We start from the raw sequence: 14755 nt of genomic DNA, 5'->3' as shown, positions 1-14755 counted from the left end.
AAGCCAGATTCAAAAGATTACATATATATATTTCCATTTATGTGACATTCTGGAAAAGAGAAAACTATAGGGACTGCAAACAGATTAGTGGTTGCCATAACTATGCACTTGTCAAGACTCAGAACTGTACCCTAAAGAGGTTAAATGTATATACATTATACCTTAAAAAAAAAAAAATCTATGGAAAGCTCCTTGATTCTGAGTACTTCCAAACAGTAAATTGGAAGAGTCTCACTAACTTTGTAGGATTTTGCATGAGTAAGAAGTGAATAGTTAGGTCAGTAGTACATCTAATAGTTGAAGCTAGCTGTGGAATGGAGATAAAGGAAATATTATTCAAAGAAAAATTTATACATCTTGTCCCAAGCACTGTAGGCATTAAATTAGCAATGTTATCTCTCCAAATAACCTAAATTAATTAATTTAATTAGTAAAAAAATGTAAGGGAAAATGGGAGACAAAAAGAAAGCTGCTTTCTGATTATAACCTATAACTTAGGAGTCATACTTATTCAGCTTAATGGTTACATTTGATTTGGTTACATTTTTTCATGAACACTTGTGCTCATGGTATACGATTTTATATTGTATACATTATATAATTTTTTGCTATTATTTTACTTTATTATAGAATTTTAAGTGTCTTATTTCATGGTGTCTGCTACCTAAACAAATTGATGAGTTAACACTATTTCTTCTTACCCCAGGACTTGGATTTCACCAGAATAAATCAGGCTGCTCCCACAAACTCTTTCAGGTTACAAAAGTTCCATTTCTAAATTCTTAGCTTAGAACATTAAATAATTCTCTTACTTGAAAGAGGTAATGGAGACTCCAAAACTCTTCTCTTCCACTAGAATGGTTTCCAGTAGTTTCAGAGAGAATCTGATTTAACAGAATTTGGAAATGTGGAACCACATGACCACCTTACCTGTTCTCTCCGAGTCTCTTCAGTGCATCCTGGGATATAAGCACCGAATTTACTTCATATTTGGCCTAGATATGACAACTGCATTTAAGGTCATGTTACTGAATCATGAAGTGGGCGAAAGCATTCTACTATGGTCTTCCTGGTTCTTCCAGTAATAAATCCCTAAGGGTGGAATTCAAAGTGGACCTATCTAGTGTTAGATTAGGTTTCATGGTATTATAACTGCTTTTTGTCTGTTTGTTTGTTTATATTATTCCAGTAGTGAGATCTATAGACCTATGAAGAGAAACACTAAAAGACTAATGTTGAATTTACCTGTACTATTTTATGGCCGGTGTGAGTCTGACCTCACACCAAAAAACTACTTTTGGCAACTCCCTGGTGCTGTAAGAGAAAGTCAAGTTAGGGAAACAAAAGGTATGTGACCAAAGGCCCAATTACCAGAGTGCTCCCTCCCACTCCTTAACTTACTTTGATTGAATGCATGTAAGAGATCTTCTGAACGTAGACTGAACATCCAACTGGAGCAACATAGGAATATCTGGGTACCCACCCAGCTGGGCCCAGAGTGAATACATTGATGTCTTCTCTGTTATTGGGTAACTTGAAGTGAATAGATCAGCATTCCAGATGGCTTCCATTTGGTCTTCTTGTCTAGAGAGTCAGAGAGCAAGCACCACTTGGAAGCATCAAACTCTCCTGAACTCCATAGACGTTCAAAAGATATAATTCCTATTCTCCCCCCTTCTCTTCACCACCACCGTGTCCTATAAAGCCCCCCTGACACTGAGGAACATTAGCTATGCCCACTTTGACTGAGAGATGGATTAAAACAGCGGAATTTGCAGAAATAACATTTTTTCCCCTTGAAAGTTGTATTTCCATGACTTCACCTACTAATACGTTTTAAAACGACTTTCTTAGCTTCATGGAGTATACACTCCATATGCAGGCTATGTTTCCCCCACAGCAGTCTTTTCCCCTTCCTTCCCAAAGTTCCTACCTTCTTAAAAAAAAAAAAAAAGTAATGCTTCTAAGTTTCTTCACTGTGTGTATTAAAATAATTTGTTTCTTCGTAAGGAAGAATCAACTTCATTTTTTTTTAAGGAACTCAAAATTAATTATTAAATATTTAAGTAGAAATAAGCCTTTTGCTAAATTAGCTAAGAAAATTAATATTCTCCACTGAACCACATCATAACTGTGGAGAAGGGGAAGCTCTTGGGCAGAAAAAAAAAGCATGAGGTCCCAGATATTATCCAAAGAAAGTTTAATGTCAGTCTTTCCTACCACATACCTGAACTTATTGAATATGTCATACTTTTTGTCCTCTTCTTTTAGGATTGGCTGTTGAACAAATTTGATAGAGGCAGATATTTGCTTCTTTTTGATGATCAAAGGGATAGGTTGATTTAGATTCAATGTATATATCTCTTGAAGCTAAACATAAATAAATCAGAAAAAGGAAATCATGAAAAGAAAGGGCCAAAGTCTTTAGGAAAGTCTTCCTAGCTGGCCTTAGCTAAACTATGACACTTCCTTTTCCTTGGAAAAGGAATTCTCTTTCTCCATGCCCTTTCTCCCTTCCTCCTGCCACTCCTCAACCTTTACCTGCCTCCAACACAATTTCAGAGTTGGCAGCTGTGATATGTAAAAACCGTGGTCCTGCATTAAGTTCTAGTTTTAGTCCTCTCATTTCCTAGCTTTGTGACTTTGGGTTAGTTGCTAATTTTATCTGCACTTCTTTCTTCTCATTTCTAAAACAAGAATAATAAACACAGGGTTCTTATGAGAGTTGTGTAAGACAATATATTCATCATTTGTGAAACATTGTGCAAATATAATGATAGCTAACATTGACTGTCAGGTGCTTTCTATGTATTAATTTATTTGATATTTACTATCTACCTTATGAGATAGGTGCTATTATTCTTGTCTTCTTACATATGGGGATATGAAGCTCAGAAAAGTTAAGTGGCTTGCCCAAGGTCTCTTAGCTAGTATGTGGTGAAGCTGATTTGAACCCAATCTGGTAGCAGAACCAACCTCTTGACCACCACTCTGATTCAGTGTAGGTATTTATTCATTTCTACCCTTTTCTTCCTTTTTGCTTTTTCCCCTCCCTTCTTGATGCCTTGATACCCACCTCATCATCTAGATTCTAGCTTCCCTGACCCCAGACCCTTATTAATCCTGTGAAATGCCCTAGACATTGTAATTACTGTTAGACAGTTCATGACACTGCCAATTCATCTTGCTTTACTCCATTTACATTGGTCATATTTTCCAAACCCAGAACTGTCAAAAATATCCAATTTTTGAGGTCAGAGAGTTTTAATGTTTAAAATGTACTTCTAGGGACTTCCTTGGTAGACCAGTGGGTAAGGCTTATTGCTCCCAATGCAGGGGGCCCGGGTTCAATCCCTGGTTGGGGAATGAGATCCCGCATGCATGCCGCAACTAAGACCCAGTGCAGCCAAAATAATAAAATAAAATAGAATAAAATAGAATATAAAATAAATAAATAAAATAAAATAAAATGTAACTTCTGGGGAGTTCCCTGATGGCCTAGTGGTTAGGATTCCAGGCTTTCACTGTTGTGGCCTGGATTCAATCCTTGGTAGGGGAACTGAGATCCTGCAAGCCATGTGGCATGGCCAAAAAAAGAAAAGAAAAAGTAACTTCTGGAAAATTCACAATATGTCTATAATGAGAAGTCTCTCTGTACCTTCTAGAGTAGCAAGTAAACTAATCTTGTAAATTAATTACTTTAGTAAAAGAAAATGATGTATAAATATAAATATTCCTAGAACTCCAAGAATGTTCCAGAACTCCATGCTGGAGAAAATAATGGGAGCATATAATCCCAGAACAAAGAACTCTAATCTCAGCTCTATAACTTTTGGAAGGCATCACTTCCAAAAGCATACTGATGGTCATCTCAGAGAGGGCTCTGAGACATAATTGGGTGGATGTCAGAGTTTAGCAGGTTCTTCTGTGCCTGGTGCTATGTAAGCAAGTTAAGTAAATCCTTACCTCCTTTTTTTGTAAATGCATATTAAAACTTGCTTTCTGATAGTTTTGAGGAATGTAACCACCAAGAATCAGCTGGAGAGCAGTGACCTCAAGAGGTTTCATATCTAGAGGCTGGTAGATGTGAATTGGCTAGGAAGGAGTTGAGCATTTCTGGAAGTCTCTCCTATTCTAATCTTTTCTCATCTAGAGAGTCCAGCCAGTATTCCTGTTGTCAATTTAGGAGTTTCACTGAAGTCGCAGTGTAGTGGATTGAATGGTGAACTCCCCAAAAGATATGTTCACTCAGAACATGTGAATGTGGCCTTATTTGGAAAAAGGGTCTTTACAGATGCAGTTAAGGATCTCAAGATGAGGTCATCCTGGTTTAACCAGATGGGTCCTAAATCCAATGACACATGGCTTTGTAAGAGGAGAGAACATAAAACACACTAGGAAGAAGGCCATGGGAAAGACAGAGGCAGAGATTGGAGTTATGCAGCTACAAGCCAATGAATGCCAAGGATTGTCTATAGCCACCAGAATCTAGAAGAGAGACTTGGAACAAATTTCTCCCTCAGAGCTTCCAGAAGGAACCAACCCTGCCAACACCTTGATTTCTCGAACTGGCCTCCAGAACTGTAAGAGAATACATTTCTGTTGTTTTAAGCCATGAAATTTGTAGTATGTTATGGTATCTCCAGGTAACTTATTTTCAAAGCCTGCCACTTTCACTTTTCTTACAACACACTGGGGAGAGGGAAAAGAAAACAGATTACCTGGCTGAATAAGTACATCATTTTCCTCAGGCACTGATTCCGTTTCTGCTGTAGCGACTTCTGCTTCTCTGTGCAGATCTGCATCACCCGTTTTTGATAGTCATCAATCCTGCTCAGCATTATGTAGAGGTTCTGGGTCTCATAACCTCTCCCAGTATTCTGGATGGCTTGTAACCATTTAATTATGTTGTTTCTTGGAAAAGTTAACAAGAATTAGATTCATATAATTACTGACACTAACCCGGCAAACCTGGTGTCGCCATTCTCATCTCATCCTTAGTAAGTAGAGAGGGATAGTATAGGGGTGGCAGGCTTGCTTGATGAGACCTTAATCTAGTTCCCTATATGACTAAACTTTCAAAACTCTATATGACTGTCAATTTTTCATTAACTCCTCACAGAGTTTTTAGTGTTAAAATAGTGTTGCTTATTATTTTTTTAATATATTTTAGTATTGATATGTATACAACATATAGAAGGTACTTAATACAATTATGAAAAAGAGTGTCCTTGCCTTCAAAGCACTTACAAGCCAGATTAGGAGACTAATAAATTTTGTCAGAGAGAGAATGAAATAAATGCTAAATAGCAATTTAGCTGTTTGAGCAAAAAGGAAAACATAATTAATTCTGTCTAACAAGAGGAATAAAGAATGCTTCATAGGAAGATATTGAACAGGATCTTGAGGAATAGTCATAAAAATGTAGTACTCTCTTTACTATAATGTACACCACAATGTTTGGGCCTCCAAAACATAGTTTTTTGCCATCCCCATTCTACAGGAGAGGAAAAGGAATCTGAGCAAAGTTAAGGAATTCTCTAAAGTCACATAATTGATAAATAACAGATTTGGGAAGCAAACCCAGATCTTTTCTCTTTCCACAATACCAGTATTTCTCAAAGTGCGGACCCTAATCACCTGGACTGAATCATTTTGTTGGGAGTGGGAGGGTGGTGCTTGTTGAAAATGCAGATTCTGGGGTGCATCCCCAGACCTTTTGAATAAAAAATCTTGGTGGTAAGCTTCAGGATCTGTATTTTTTTTTAAATCTCAGGTAAACCTTACAGCCAATGAAGTTTGAGAAAAGGGGGATGAAGAATTCCAGGTTGAGAGAACACTATAAATAAAGGCAAGACAATGAAAGTTGTATTTTGGGAGTGGTGAGTAGTCTGGAACTTTTAGACCACAGATATGTGAAAGGATATAGTGGGGGATGAGACTGACATAGCTGGATTATGAAAGGCTTTAAACAGCATGTTATGGAGTTTGGATTTTGGGGGAGGTAGGCAATGGGAACCCACTGAAGATGTTTTTCTGAATATATGTATTTTACATATATAGAGAGGGGGGAAGGGAATAACTCTTAGGTCTCTGTGGGTTGTAATAGCTTAGAACCTACTATATATATGGATCATTTTATACTTAAATATATTAACTTTCTGAGTTAATTTTATATTTTTTAATTATTATTATTTTTGGCTGCGTTGGGTCTTCATTGCTGCATCCGGGCTTTCTCTAGTTGTGGTGAAAGGGGGCAACTCTTTGTTGCGGTGCAGGCGCTTCTCATTGCAGTGGCTTCTCTTGCTGCAGAGCAGGGACTCTAGGCACGTGAGCTTCAGTAGTTGCAGCACATGGGCTCAGTAGTTGCAGTGAGCAGGCTCTAGAGTGCCGGCTCAGTAGTTGTGGCGCACGGGCTTAGTTGCTCCATGGCGTCTGCAGAGCAGGGACTCTAGGCACGTGAGCTTCAGTAGTTGCAGCACATGGGCTCAGTAGTTGCAGTGAGCAGGCTCTAGAGTGCCGGCTCAGTAGTGGTGGCGCACGGGCTTAGTTGCTCCATGGCGTGTGGGATCTTCCAGGACCAGGGATCGTCCCCTGCATTGGCAGGTGGATTCTCAACCTCTGTGCCACCAGGGAAGTCCCCTTGCAACCATTCTTTGAAGTAATTATCATTGCATCAATTTTACAAATTTGAGTCAGCACATTTGAGTTTTAAAGAAGTTCAGAACTGGAAGTTCGAGCGAAGGTCTTCCTGACATCAGAGAAAAAGCATGATCAGAATTTGGATATAAAACTATTACTACCCTCCTACACTGTTGGTGGGAATGTAAATTGGTGCAGCCTCTATGGAGAACAGGATGGAGGTTCCCTAAAAAACTAAAAGTAGAGTTACCATATGATCCTGCAATCCCACTTCTGGGCATATATCTGGAGAAAACTCTAATTTGAAAAGATACATGCACCCCAGTGTTCATAGCAGCACTATTTACCATAGCCAAGACATGGAAGCAACCTAAAAGTCCATCAACAGATGCATGGATAAAGATGTGGTATATATATATACACAATGGAATATTACTCAGCCATAAAAATAATGAAATAATGCCATTTGCAACATATGGATGGACCCAAATTTTATCATATTAAGTGAAGTAAGTCACAGAAAGACAAATATCATATGATATCACTGATATGTGGCATCTGAAAAAATGGTACAGGGAATTCCCTGGCGGTCCAGTGGTTAGGACTATTCTTCCGTGCTTCCACTGCAGGGGACATGGGTTCGATCCCTGGTTGAACTAAGATCCTGCAAGCCACATGGCATGGCCAAAAAAAAAGATAAAAATGAACTTATTTACAAAGCAGAAATAGACTCATAGACATGGAAAACAAACTTATGGTTACCAAAGTGGATACCAGGGGGTGGGGGAGATGAATTAGGAGTTTGGGATTAACATATACACACTACTATATACAAAATAGGTAAACAACAAGGACCTGCTGTATAGCACAGGAAACTATACTCAGTATCTTGTAATAACCTATAATGGAAAAGAATCTGAAAAAGAATATATATATGTGTATATATATTTATATGTATATATGTATAACTGAATCACTTTGCAATGAACACAACATTGTAAATTATATACTAATATTTAAAAATTAAAAAATAAATAAATAAAAATACTTTATTGCTAAAAAATTCTAACAGTCATCTGAGCTGGTAGAGAATCTTGCCTCATTGCTGATGGCTGCTGACTGACCAGGTGGTGGTTGCTGAAGGTTTGGGTGGCATTGGCAATTTCTTAAAAAAAGAGAACAATGAAGTTTGTCACATCCATTGACTTGTCGTTTTATGAATGATATCTCTGTAGCCTGCAAAGCTGTTTGATAGCATTTTATCCATGGTAGAACTTCTTTTAAAATTGGAGTCAGTCCTCTCAAACCCTGCCACTGCTTTAACAGCTAAGTTTATGTAATATTCTAAATCCTTTGTTGTCATTTCAACAGTCTTCCCAGCATCTTCATCAGAAGAATCTATCTCAAGAAACCACTTTCTTTGCTCTTCCATAAGAAGCAACTCCTCATCTATTTAAGTTTCATCACGAGATGGTAGCAATTCAGTCCCATCTTCAGGCTCTACGTCTAATTCTAGTTCTCTTGCTGTTTCCACCACATCTGCAGTTACTTCTTACACTGTAGTCTTGAGCTGCTCAGTTATCCATGAAGATTGGAATCAACTTCTTCTAAACTCCTGTTCACGTTGGTATTTTGCCTTCTTTCCATGAATCATGAATGATCTTAATGGCATCTAGAGTGGTGAATCCTTTCCAGAAGGTTTTTAATTGACTTTGCCCAGATCCATTATCTATGGCAGCTACGGTATAGCCTTACGAAATCTATTTCTTAAATAATAAGACTTGAAAGTCGAAATTACTCCTTGATCCATGGGCTGCAGAATGGAAGCTGTGTTAGCAGGCATGAAAACAATGTGAATCTTAACGGAGATTAAGATTAATGGAGCATCTCCATTAGAGCTCTTGGGTGACCAGGTGCATTGTCAATGAGCAGTAATACTTTGAAAGGAATCTTTTTTTTCTGAGCAGTATGTCTCAATTGTAGGCCTAAAATATTTAGTAAACCATGTTGTCAATAGTTGTGCTGTCATCTAAGCTTTGTTGTTTCACTGATAGAACATAGCAGAGTAGATTTAGCATTTTATTTTATTTTTTGATTTAGCATTTTAACTTAGCACGGTTAATGAGCACTGGCTTCAACTTAAAGTCACCGGTTGCATTAGCCCCTAACAAGAGAGTCAGCCTGTCCTTCAAAACTCTGAAGCCTTGAAGCCAGGCATTGACTAATTCTCTCTAGCTATGAAAGTCCTAGATGGCATCTTCTTCCAATATAAGGCTGTTTTGTATACATTGAAAATCTGTTTTTTAATATAGCCACCTTCATTACTTATTTTAGCTAGATCTGAATAACTTGCTCCAGCTTCTACATTAGCACTTGCTGCTTCACCTTGCACTTTGATGTTATGAAGAGGTTTCTTTCCTTAAACCTCATAAATCAACCTCTGCTAGCTTCAGACTTTTCTTCTGCAGCTTTCTCACCTCTCTCAGCCTTCATTGAATTGAGGAGACTTAGGGCCTTGCTCTGGATTAGGCTTTCAATTAAGGGAATGTCGTGGCTGGTTTGATCTTCTATCCAGACCACTAAAACTTTCTCCACATCAGCAATAAGGCTGTTTGTCTTTCTTATCATTCGTGTGTTCACTAGAGTAGCACTTTCAATTTCCTTCAAGAACTTTTCCTTTGCATTCACAACTTAGCTAACTGTGCAAAAGGCCTAGCTTTCAGCCTTTCTCGGCTTTCAACATGCCTTCCTTACTAAGCTCATTCATATCTAGCTTTTGACTTAAAGTGATAAAGTGAGAGACATGAGACTCTTCCTTCCACTTTAACACTTAGAGGCCATTGTAGGGTTATTAATTGGCCTAACTTCAATATTGTTGTGTGTCTCAGGGGATAGGGAAGCCCAAGGAGAGGGAGAGAGATGGGGGAACGGCCGATTGGTGGAGCAGTCAGAACACACAAAACATTTATCATTTAAATTAACCATCTTATATGGATATGGTTCATCGTGCCCCGAAAGTTACTGGTTTCCACCGACACACACAGACACACACACACAACTTTGCTTCTTTCTTCCTTTCTTTGTCCTGCTAGACTCTCTGCCTTTGCTGCCTTACTGACTTTTACTAGTTCTTTGAGACATAGTTCAAAGGTCTGGACTCCTAGAAGCTTTACCTAACTCTCCCCTCTCCCCAGTCCTCTTGTATAGAGTAGGTGATATATTGTTCTTTCCACATTATACTATATAATCATCTGTTTGTATGACTGTCTCTGAGTAGACTTTGAGTGCCCTCAAGGCAGGGATATGGCTTATCCATTTTTGTATCCTTCCACCCTCTATCCCCTGGGCCTAACCCAGCCCCTGGCATGTAGTGGATATTTTAAATGTTGATGAATTAAATGATCAGTTAAATCCTATCTAGTCACCACAACATTTAGTATCTTTAAGAACTTTCTTCAATATATATGGAAATGAAATGTTTCATTATCAGCATCTGGTGTAATTTTACATTCTTTCCATCATTGCTTTTCAGGTATATTACACTGATCATGTGGTAATACAACTCTAAAACTGTATTTTAGCATTTAAATATGGAATCTTTACTTACAGAGGTTCTACAAAACTTTCTTTATTCAAAAATAGTTTATAGGGCTTCCCTGGTGGCGCAGTGGTTGCGCGTCCGCCTGCCGATGCAGGGGAACCGGGTTCGCGCCGCGGTCTGGGAGGATCCCACATGCCGCGGAGCGGCTGGGCCCGTGAGCCATGGCCGCTGAGCCTGCGCGTCCGGAGCCTGTGCTCCGCAACGGGAGAGGCCACAGCAGTGTGAGACCCGCGTACCGCAAAAAAAAAAAAAAAAAAAAAAAAAATAGTTTATATTATTATACTTTATATTTTCTCTCCCATATAATGTTAGAATCTTCTTGACTCAGCCATTTTTATTATGGAATCTTTCATCTGTCAATATTTAATTCCTTGTTATACCTGTTGGTGATTTGATTATTATAACATTAAATATTAAAGAAGAGCTTTCTGAAAAATGAACAAATTGATCCTTGATGGAATTAAAGTTATAAGTGTATAAATTAAATATTGTTGTGAAATGTTGATCTATATATTTCAATTTTAAAATGATTTTACTAAAACAGGTCACATCGTGTCACTTAGATCTTCAAAATCTTCAATAAAACTAAACAAACTTAATTGCCATATAAAAATTAAGAAAGTTGTCATAGAATTCCCCCCCAAAAGTACCAAGCCCATATAATATCATAGGTGAAATCTACCAAACTTTCAAAGAATAGCTAATTTTATCATTAAACTGTTCCAGAGCATAGAAAAAAATAAGCTTTCACATTTTTTAAATGATATAAACTTAAAATTATACCAAAATTTGACAAAGATAGCACCAAAAGAAGTAAACCACCAAACTTACTAATGAATATCAATGCAAAGTAAAATCCTAAATAAAATATTAGCAAATGTAACACATTCAAAGAAAGGTACAACAAGGACAAATTCCAGGGATGCAATGATGGTTTAAAATAATTAATCATATTAATAGATCTGAGGAGAAAATATGTTCTCTACTAACCATAAAAATGAAGTGCTGAAATCACATTTAACAAAATGTGATTTAATAAATTTAACAAAATTCAACATCCACTCTTGATTTTAAAAAAATAACAAAACAGGAGCTGATGGATACTTCTTTAATATGATAAAATGTATTTCAACCCAAAAGCCAGCATTTTTTAATGACATATACTAGAAAGATGTCCACTATCACCACTATAATAATTAGCAATGAAAGGACTTACATTTTGGCATTCTAAGTTACAAGGAATGGAGAAAATAACCCCCCTCAAAATGAAATTGACTAAGGTTAAAGTTGTTTTGTAACTTTTTCAGAAAGGAGAATATAAATATAAACAATCCTTTTAAATGTTCTTGAAGGTGAGTTTTTCCTAGAAAAAAATAACATGGGACCATGGAAGGGCACTACTAGCTGTTACTCAGGGCAAGTCAAATGAACAAAGATGGCCTTGTGGCCACATCACCAATATTTTTTAATATAGTTCTGAAGGTACTAATCAATTCAGGTAGACAGGGACAGAAATGAGATGTTTAAAAGTTGGAAATTCTAGATGTAAAAAATTATTATTTGCAGGTGATATGATTATGTAATTGGAAAACTCAAGAATATCAACTGAAAAACTATCACATGCTTTTGAATACAGTAAGATGGCTGCATACAAAATTGATATAGAGAGATCTAACCTTCATTTATACAAATAACAACCAGTTAGAAGGTATCATAGAAGAAGAGAGTCCATTTACAATAGTAACAACAAAAATAAAAACTAGCAAGATATACTCTTATGGCAGAATATGCAAGAGCTAGATGAAAACTTTAGAACACTCCAATAGGACACACACACACACACGACCTGAACAGAAACAAAGGTATATCATTTTCTTGAATAGGAAGACTATATTAGTAAAGATAAGCTGGGTTTTGCTGTTTGTAAGCAAAAGTTTACCTATTGCTCATACTACAAATCCATCATAGCTTTGCAGGGAATGAGCTTCATTCTATACTCTCAGGAACACAGGCTACACAGAACAGTCATCACCTTGAACACTATAGGTTATCATACCAGAGGAAAAGGAGACTCTAGAGGGTCTCAAACTGACAATGACAAGCTTAGCACAGAAATGATACACATTAATTCTGCTCACATCTCATGGACAAGTACTGGCAAATAGTACTAACTACCATGAAGACTCAGCATCATAAAAATAAAACTACAATAAATAACAGAGAATAGAAGTAACTCATCTATATGCAATCAATAAAAAATAATAGAAAATCCAGTTATGGACTTAAATGATACAACAATTTATGGCAAAGCTACATTCAAATCAGTGGGGGAAAAGGTAGATTATTTTGTAAATAGTGATGGGGCAACTGTGCAGCCATGGGGGGGAGTGAAAAAAATCACACCTATATCTCACAACAGAAAGCTTAGAATCGAAGACTTAAATGTAAAACAAACAAAAAACTAATAACCAACCATAAAAGTACTAAAAGCAACCTAGAAATAATTTTTTTATATTTCTCATAGTGGAGAGGGCCTTTCTAAATATATGGTACAAAGTATTATTGCAAATATTGATATAGGGACTTCCATGGTGGTCCAGTGGGTAAGACTCCAAGTTCCCAGTGCAAGAGGCCCGGGTTCAATCCCTGGTCAGGGAACTAGATCCCACATACATGCTGCAACTAAGAGTCCACGTACCACAACTAGGAAGTCCACATGCCGCAACTAAGACCCAGTGCATCCAAAATAAATAAATAAATATTTAAATATGAAAATATTGATATAAACACATAAAAATCAAAATTTTTTTAGAAAGCAAAACCCACCAAAAGCAGAGTCAAAACACAAGTGGGGGAAATTTGGCAATTTATATCACAGACAAGGGACTAATTTTCCAAATATTTGAACAGGCCCCACAAATCAATTAAAAAAGCAACTTGACAACCCATTTGAAAAATGGGCAAACTATTGAATAGAATCTTCACAGAAAATAAAATACAGATGGCTCTTAAGTCTATGAAAAGATGCTTAACCTCAACCTATAATAAAAGTAATGCAAATTAAAGAATTGAAATGCCATATTTTATCTATACATTGGCAATGAACCAAAAAATTGATAATATTTCATGTTAGTCTTGATGTGGGGAAGTACTCTTTTATAATGCTGACCAATATATAAATTGTTACAACCTCTTTGGAGAACAGTTTGACAAAAATCTATCACCATTACAAAATGCTTACCCTTGATCTAGAAATTCTACTTCTAGGAATGAACATATATGTATACATATGTATATACAAGATTGTTCATTGAAATACATTTTTTATAATGCAAAATATTGAAAACAACATAAATGTTCATCAGAGGTTAAGTAAATTCTGATAAATCTAGACTTTGGAATACTATGAAACTATAAAATGGATGAGTAGCCTCTTTATATATTAATACCTAAATTCTAACTTGTTATAAAAAAAATCAAATATTGTAACTTTAAAATTCGTAAAGAGAGGGATAAAAGAGCATATATACTTTTCTTCATATGCAGAAAATATTTCTGGGTGGAATACATTAGTAGCCCTGGGGGAGGGGCCTAATGGCTAAGAATAGGACTATTAAGGAGGCTTTTCACTCTACCATTTATATTTTTTAAATATCGTATCAAAAGAAAAATATATTGTACCAGGTGAATGTGCAATTTATTTATTTTAATTTAAATATAACAAAGGAAATAAGACATAAGGGAACTGGAGAATGACCAGAAACATGTTATTTAAAGTTCTCAAGTGGATGAAAGTGTTTACATGTAAAAACAGATTTAAAGGGGTAGGAATATTCATTCTGGAAAGAGAAAACTAAAGACAGCTATAGAGCAGAATATTTTTCAACAATTCTAAGATAAGCTTTGAAATGAAAATTTCTGCCTATATACTGGATGTCTTTCTTTTGCACCTTGTTGTTCCAGTGCTTAGTTTTCAAATGAATTCAATCCTCAAAAATGTAAATTTCGTGAGAACAGTGTACTTTGTTTTATTTACTACTGTATCCCTGGCACCTAGAACAAGGCCTGCCACAAAGTACACATTCAATAAATATTTGTTGAATAAATGACATAGATTGTTCCTATAATTAATGATAGCTTTTTCTATCATAGGTCTTAGTTTGGCATCTTGTAATTTTAGGTTAAAAAAATTCTCCATATAAGCTAACACAATATCGTAAATCAACTATTAAAAAAAGGGGAAAAAAATTCTACAATAAAAAAATAACTTTTTTTAAATCCCCCAAATAGTAAGTTGGTAACCTCAAACACAAAGGCCAAGAATGGCAGACTGATTTTTTTTTTTTTTTTTTTTTTTTTTTTTTTTTTTTTTTTGGGCTTAGTTGCTCCACAGCATGTGGGATCTTCCTGGACCAGGGCTCGAACCCTTGTCCCCTGCCTTGGCAGGCGGATTCTTAACCACTGCGCCACCAGGGAAGCCCACAGACTGATATTTGCAATTTAAAAAAGTCA

At 36.4% G+C, this 14755-nt stretch overlaps 1 protein-coding gene across 1 annotated transcript in view; it reads right to left on the bottom strand.

The window, feature by feature from the left end:
- Nucleotides 1-1397: 1397 nt before the first annotated feature.
- FAM186A (family with sequence similarity 186 member A) overlaps nt 1398-14755 on the bottom strand; it is an 88558-nt gene continuing 75200 nt past the window's right edge. Inside the window, 3 exon segments of the mRNA XM_028491507.1 lie at nt 1398-1584; nt 2228-2370; nt 4722-4914. Coding sequence (XP_028347308.1) covers nt 1398-1584; nt 2228-2370; nt 4722-4914 — 523 coding nt within the window.

This window comes from Physeter macrocephalus, chromosome 6, assembly GCF_002837175.3.
Source record: "Physeter macrocephalus isolate SW-GA chromosome 6, ASM283717v5, whole genome shotgun sequence".
Taxonomy (NCBI): Eukaryota; Metazoa; Chordata; class Mammalia; order Artiodactyla; family Physeteridae; genus Physeter; species Physeter macrocephalus.
The sequence above is the reverse complement of the archived record's forward strand: the minus strand, read 5'-3'. Positions and strand labels throughout refer to the sequence as shown.